Raw genomic sequence first — 7,090 nt, 5'->3', positions numbered from 1 at the left:
AAAAAAAAAAAAAAAAAAAAAAAAAAAAAAAAAACAAACAAGATGAAAAACAACAACAAAAAACCCTTGCAATTAAAAACAAATCATATACTAACGAATCTGAAGCAACTGCAGCTGTAGACGGGCGAAAGACGCCATCTAGCAGAAGAAAGGATCATGACCAGTTGCTGTGTTGGGTTGTCAAGCAAGGCACTCTTGATCGGTTTTAAATATTTTACTTTGAAAAGTAATGACACGCGATACACATTTTTTAAAAAAGACAACAGGGCCGTTCTCCTGTTAATAAAACACAAATAAATATAGTAGGGTACTGCTTAAAAATGACATCCAATACCTGTACAATCAATATGACTGACCTCTGGCGTGGTCTTGTTGAAAACATCACGTCCCTGGATGATGTCAGTCATGACTCTTTTTCTCAGCTGTTGGTACTCCTCCGCAGTCAGCTGAATGGATTCCAACTCTGTTCCACAACTGTTGCACACACCCCTACACTCACAGCAATACACATATATAGTAACCACAAACATTTTTTTTAGCTCATGGTACAAGAAAATCAAGAAAAATATTTGTTCTGAGTGTGTTTCAGTTCAATTAGTTACTTTGGCGAGGCGCTGCTCCAAGTTCCTCTCCACTTCTGTCGTGGAATACTGAAAACGGTGAAGAGAGCATGAGACCTGAGAGTTGGGGTGACCAACTCTGGTCCTCGAGGGCCATGATTATCTTGCATGTTTTAGATGTTTCACAACACCAACACACCTGATTAGCTTGCAGATGAGCTGATCATTGGAGTCAGGTATGTTGGACTAGGGAAACATCGAAAACCTGCAGAATGGTGGGCGTCAAGGACCAGCGTTTCCCACCACTGCCTTTTAGTAAACAAGTCAGAATGTGACTAAATTCCCTGTGTGTCTAATTTTTTTTTCAGTGAGGATCTACAGAAGTCTAAATTATATTTAGTGATTTTCACTCAAGTTGCTTAACTAGGTGCTAGTGACATTCTCCACTAAGTTAATTATTCACATTTGCTTTGAGCATGTAAAAATCTCAGACTGAATCAGGCGCTAGTTAAGGTATCAACATTTTCTCTTTTTTTGCCATCTAATTTAATATGAGCAAGTACGTCTTAATTATTTAAGCAAAACTGTAGAAATTTAATCTGAACATTTGTGAATTTTTTTGGTAAATCGTTCAAATCATGTTTTGACGCAAAGTCACTGGTGATTTGGGCTGGAAATCTTAGATTAGTGCACAATATGCTCAAATAACATGAAAAAAAAATGTCATGATGAATTCTCAATACGAAACTCAAGTCATACCTTTTTTTTGCAATGATGTTGTATGGTGTTAAATTTGTGTAATATGAATTAAACCGAAAGATCCACCAGTTTTAATCCATCCCACAGGGTTAACGGCGTGGCTCAGTGGTCGAGTAGTCGTTTTCCAACGCAGAGGTTGGTGGTTCGATCCCCGGCCATTGTTACTGTGTCGAAGTGTCCTTGAGCAAGATACTGAACCCTGATGCTGCGTCATCAGTAGGTGAATCGCTTTGAGTACCCAATGTAGGAAAGTGCTATCTAAGTGACAGACCATTTACAAAAACGTAAGACACTGAATTACAAAAAATATGTATGTAATATTTAAGAAAATCTTTCTTGGCAAATGGAAAAAAAATTACTGATCTGGAATCAGTATTTTTTTTCCCCATTCATTTTCTATTTTTTACTCGCGCTAAATGAACACACATCATTTTTTGAAATTGCAGGGTTGCAGTAAACAAACACCTGCTGTAAATTATAAAATGTTTTTGACTTTGTGAAATATTCACCGAGCCACCATGAATATTATTCGGCATCACACAACTGTCAATCAGCCTGTCTTTTAAAGCAAAGTGCACTTTTCATAGCTGAACTTGTCGTTGATTGAACGATGTATTTATAAATTACACACTGAACTGTTGGGGTGAGTCGCAAGCCAGCAAAAAAAAATACACATTTTTTAAAAAAGACAACAGGGCCGTTCTCCTGTTAATAAAACACAAATAAATATAGTAGGGTACTGCTTAAAAATGACATCCAATACCTGTACAATCAATATGACTGACCTCTGGCGTGGTCTTGTTGAAAACATCACGTCCCTGGATGATGTCAGTCATGACTCTTTTTCTCAGCTGTTGGTACTCCTCCGCAGTCAGCTGAATGGATTCCAACTCTGTTCCACAACTGTTGCACACACCCCTACACTCACAGCAATACACATATATAGTAACCACAAACATTTTTTTTAGCTCATGGTACAAGAAAATCAAGAAAAATATTTGTTCTGAGTGTGTTTCAGTTCAATTAGTTACTTTGGCGAGGCGCTGCTCCAAGTTCCTCTCCACTTCTGTCGTGGAATACTGAAAACGGTGAAGAGAGCATGAGACCTGAGAGTTGGGGTGACCAACTCTGGTCCTCGAGGGCCATGATTATCTTGCATGTTTTAGATGTTTCACAATACCAATACACCTGATTAGCTTGCAGATGAGCTGATCATTGGAGTCAGGTATGTTGGACTAGGGAAACATCGAAAACATGCAGAATGGTGGGCGTCAAGGACCAGCGTTTCCCACCACTGCCTTTTAGTTAAACAAGTCAGAATGTGACTAAATTCCCTGTGTGTCTAATTTTTTTTTCAGTGAGGATCTACAGAAGTCTAAATTATATTTAGTGATTTTCACTCAAGTTGCTTAACTAGGTGCTAGTGACATTCTCCACTAAGTTAATTATTCACATTTGCTTTGAGCATGTAAAAATCTCAGACTGAATCAGGCGCTAGTTAAGGTATCAACATTTTCTCTTTTTTTGCCATCTAATTTAATATGAGCAAGTACGTCTTAATTATTTAAGCAAAACTGTAGAAATTTAATCTGAACATTTGTGAATTTTTTTGGTAAATCGTTCAAATCATGTTTTGACGCAAAGTCACTGGTGATTTGGGCTGGAAATCTTAGATTAGTGCACAATATGCTCAAATAACATGAAAAAAAAATGTCATGATGAATTCTCAATACGAAACTCAAGTCAAACCTTTTTTTTGCAATGATGTTGTATGGTGTTAAATTTGTGTAATATGAATTAAACCGAAAGATCCACCAGTTTTAATCCATCCCACAGGGTTAACATTTGTTCTGTACTGCCACCTGCTGCCGAACGTCCCATGAACAACTCCAGAAAACAGGTGAGGCATGACAGTCGCAGGATGAGCCCGTGGGCACCGTGACATCAATTTGTGTCGACAGCACGTGGCAGAACAGTACTTTTGTACAACTGCTTATCAAGCACAAAAATCTGCTCCTTAAACTCACAATTTTATTAACCCGTCATCTTCATCACTGTCTTGTACCTTTCAAACCAGGTCTTGATACTGTTAGCCAGACTCAGCTGCGGGTAAACTTGGTTGTTCCTCATGTACAGCAGAATTCCCAGCAGCCTCTCTCGCTGCTCGCTCAGCAACATGGTTTCTTCGTCCTCCATGCCCACTGTCTTAAAAAGACATGTCCAAGTCTCATGTTGTGGGCTCAGACCTTTTGCCAATAATTCCTCATAAAGAGCCCAGGCAGTGCTTGGATCACCATTTAGCATGGCTGCAGCAATTATATTGCCATAACTGCGAGATGATGGGGTAACAACCTGTCAAGATGACAATCAAATCAGATATATGACAATACAGTCACTGTGATAGCACTAACCTCCACCTTGCTGCAGATTGATGAAAATGTGTAAGAAACTGCTATTAAACAACCCAGAGTTTATTCACCTTCTTAAGGTCTTGTAGGAGGCTGATCGCCTCTCGCCACCTTGCTGTGCGGCTGAAAGACTTGATGAAGAGGCTATAAGCGCCGGTATCCAAAGAGGGGAAGCTCTCTCGCATAATATCGTAGACGTCAAATACTTCTTTGTCATGATTGCCATTCACACATAGTGCCAGATACTGCAATAGGATTTTATAGGAAAGCGTTCCTGTTTCAGTGGCAACAAATGACAGCAGAGACCTATGGCAAAGCAGAACATACAAGAATTTGCAATTAATCACTAAACCTGAGTACCGAATGACGGTAGCGCATTTTAAAACTAAAACAAAAACAGCAAGAGCTTCTATGTCACTTAGCAACCATTTAAGTCCTCTTACTTGGCAATATCCAACTCGGCCCCAGATTTTAATAGTGTAGACAACATGCTAATGTCAAATCGTTCCGGACTTCCAAGAGACTCCTTCAGTTTCTTCCATTCCTCAACAGATAACGGCTGGTCAGGTGGCTGCAGTTTTCCTGTAAAACACATCAGCTTTGATAAAATACACATTTCTATATATACATTTTTTTTAAAAACCATAACATAGCAAACACATTCTATAATTGCAGGCTCAAAAAATAAAACAAGCTTTCACCCACACACGCCCTTTTACTGGTAATTAAACAGAATGTCTAACAGCAAGGTAATACTTGGATTCTTGAAAGTTGAATTTATCCCTACCTTTCCTCACGGATGTGCTCTCCGCAGACTCTTCGTGATGATTCTCTTCTGGGGAAAATCCCGCCTTCCTCTTCAGCATTTCTGCCGTCCTCTTCGCTGTACCAGCAGCAAACACGTATTTGGGGATAGGAGGATTTTTCCGGAGAAAAAAGTCCTTGCCCTCTCTATCTGCCACACTGTCCCACAACTCATTTTTCGTTTGCCTGACGGTGCTATTTTTTAATTTGCTCTGCAAATGTGTCTGCCTACTGTTGTTTCTGCACAATTTTGGGCCGGAGCTCCAGTCCATGGAGCACTTAATGTGTGCCGTGTTCGGCAACGCGAGGAACGCTAAAGATCCTTGATTAATAAAAGGTAATGCAGACCGAAGGCATCGCTTAAGGCTTAATATCACACTGGACCCCATGGCCAATGTCGCTCCTGTTATGCTTAGAACTGAAGAACGGCCTTCAAATTCCAATATTTACAATAATTCTTTTTGTAAACAATCTGTATGAATGGAAATCCCCCCACATAGCTCAGCACATAGCCACCACATCTCAATAAACAAATAGAAAAGGAGACAACCCGAATAAATATGTTGTTTTTAAACATACATATGTCCGGCATACACGTGAACTCTCTACTCAAATTGGAATTGTACTATTTTTCAGCTTTTGCACAACAGCAAAACAGTGAGCTCCGTCGCATATGTGACGCAATCAACATTCGACAGCACAGGTCACTCAACGGAAGTATGTCAGCTTCCAAAGATTTTCAAAACAAGAAATTCTCCATTCCCTATCTTTCGTAATACAGTACTGTCCTTGAAATTGTATATTTATTTTGAAAAACGTAATTTAACAGGAAGCACAGTTAAATACAACTCGTCTACTGATGTCCTCTTGCAAGTTTCTGAATACGATGATTTCGACTACTGACTGAATTGTTAAAAACAATCTGGATGTAGTTTTGCAAACTTTTGAAAACAATCATGGCGAAAAAAAATTGGACTCATTGGTCGGATATTTTAAAAAGGAGGCTAGCAAACGCAAATCGAGGTAAGTGATAATGCTAACTTAGGCTAGTTGATCTTTCATTTCGGTGAACGATCAATTTAATTTTTCTCGACTGTTTTTGTCGCTGTCCAGATGAAAGGAGCCAAGAAGAAAAGAAATCTGAAGAAATGGATCTGTTCACCAAATATTATTCTGAATGGAAGGGCGGAAGTGACAAAAACAAATCCTACAAGAACATTCCTCGATTCTACTTTAGGGTATCAAATCACCTTGCTCACAATTACATTCGTGGACGTCCATCTAATATGAAAAATGTTACAATACAATACAATACATCCTGATTCATGTATGACTTAATTATTACATTATTACTAACTAGGACACATTGACATTTTATTTAAAAAAATAGTTTTGGTGTTAATTGACAGCTACCAGCTGAGGATGAAGTTTTACTCCAGAAACTGAGAGAAGAATCTAGAGCGGTCTTCCTGCAGAGGAAGAGCAGAGAACCGTTGGACCATGAGGAACTCCAGGTAGCACACATTGACTCACATTGCTTCTAAAAACATTTCAAATGGCCAATATTTACAATCCGAAACGCAAATATTTAGACCACTTGTAATAAAACAGGAATTTCAAACGGAATTCACTCTTTTAAAATAATGGGCTGTTACGAAAAGCATGGTCTTATCAACATGCCCAGGCATTTTCCCAAAACCTTTAACTTAAATTCTAAAATTAACCAACAGTGTATTTCTTTTTCATTTTGTAGTGTTTCTTTTGGCTGCACTGCTTCCAATGCATGTGGATGATTTTTTTCAATCAAATTTAAGCCTCTACAGTCATGCTAAAAAAAATACAACATATTCTTTTTTTTGGTCTGACTTTACACCAAGCATTCCCTTAAAAGTGATACATAAAAGTTATACCCATCTTTTTTTTTAATTCCTCTGTTTGCCCGCCTGTCTCTCTGTAGAATTTGTGGTTTCTGCTTGAGAAGCACCAAGTGCCTCCAGTGAATAGTGAAGAGGCCATGATCAGTTACGAAGCCTATCTGGAGGTGGGCGACCTGGCTGGGCCCAAGTGCAAGTAAGTTCAAGGAAACAGTAGTTAAGTAGCAGCTGACAAGCATGGACCTGTGTAAATTCATTCTTCATTTTTTTTTGAACTAAGGTAAAAAAAAACACACACTCTCTTATTAACTGTTATGAAGCTATTGTTAATTTTATATACAGACAGTTTTTGATACAGCTCTTGTATTTGGTTGGTTTGAATTATGTTGGTGTCGAACATTTATTGAGCCAAGACACACATTTTACAGTCCTACTTATGGCACACAAACATTGGGATTCATTGACTTAATCTGAAGTGGAATAAATACTACTAGTGTGGAAACTAACTGGACTAATCAAGCACATTTATGGCCCAAGACGTATTTTAATATAAATAAAATTAAACAAAAAATTGCAGAATCAATTTTCCTCTCACTAGATGGTGATACATTACTTTGTAAATGTCAGGGGACTGACTGTTCTACTGATGCCATAGTGACTCAAACAGTGAAAATAAATGTCTGTA

The 7,090-nt window shown here is 38.4% G+C and overlaps 2 protein-coding genes across 3 annotated transcripts in view; one reads left to right on the top strand and one right to left on the bottom strand.

The window, feature by feature from the left end:
- The window catches only part of prorp (protein only RNase P catalytic subunit), an 11,821-nt gene extending 6,635 nt beyond the window's left edge, over window positions 1-5,186 (bottom strand). Inside the window, exons 1-6 of one of the 2 annotated variants that reach the window (XM_019876121.1) lie at window positions 4,515-5,186; window positions 4,171-4,309; window positions 3,799-4,033; window positions 3,385-3,671; window positions 2,351-2,398; window positions 2,105-2,237 (exon numbers count right to left, since the gene is read on the bottom strand). In XM_019876121.1, coding sequence (XP_019731680.1) covers window positions 2,105-2,237; window positions 2,351-2,398; window positions 3,385-3,671; window positions 3,799-4,033; window positions 4,171-4,309; window positions 4,515-4,920 — 1,248 coding nt within the window. In that variant the 5' untranslated portion in view covers window positions 4,921-5,186. Of the gene's footprint in view, window positions 1-356; window positions 490-602; window positions 739-2,104; window positions 2,238-2,350; window positions 2,399-3,384; window positions 3,672-3,798; window positions 4,034-4,170; window positions 4,310-4,514 lie in introns of those variants that run through there. The other variant, XM_019876122.1, reaches the window with a different exon arrangement.
- Window positions 5,187-5,330: 144 nt separating this feature from the next.
- On the top strand, window positions 5,331-6,624 carry LOC109519538 (serine/threonine-protein phosphatase 2A regulatory subunit B'' subunit gamma-like). Its single transcript, XM_019876125.1, has 4 exons — window positions 5,331-5,554; window positions 5,645-5,769; window positions 5,941-6,045; window positions 6,489-6,624. The coding sequence occupies exons 1-4, from the start codon at window positions 5,488-5,490 to the stop codon at window positions 6,603-6,605; spliced, it is 414 nt and encodes a 137-aa protein (XP_019731684.1). The 5' UTR covers window positions 5,331-5,487; the 3' UTR covers window positions 6,606-6,624.
- Window positions 6,625-7,090: the final 466 nt, after the last annotated feature.

Source organism: Hippocampus comes, unplaced genomic scaffold, assembly GCF_001891065.2.
Source record: "Hippocampus comes isolate QL1 unplaced genomic scaffold, H_comes_QL1_v1.1 scaffold252, whole genome shotgun sequence".
Lineage (NCBI taxonomy): Eukaryota > Metazoa > Chordata > Actinopteri > Syngnathiformes > Syngnathidae > Hippocampus > Hippocampus comes.
Note: the sequence above shows the minus strand (reverse complement) of the source record. Positions and strands in the feature narration are given on the sequence as shown.

Coding starts and splice junctions, on each gene's coding strand:
- LOC109519538 (XM_019876125.1), top strand. CDS start 5,488: ATGGCGAAAAAAAATTGGACTCATTGGTCGGATATTTTAAAAAGGAGG. Junction 5,770..5,940: donor TTCCTCGATTCTACTTTAGG/GTATCAAATCAC, acceptor GTTAATTGACAG/CTACCAGCTGAGGATGAAGT. Junction 6,046..6,488: donor TGGACCATGAGGAACTCCAG/GTAGCACACATT, acceptor GTCTCTCTGTAG/AATTTGTGGTTTCTGCTTGA.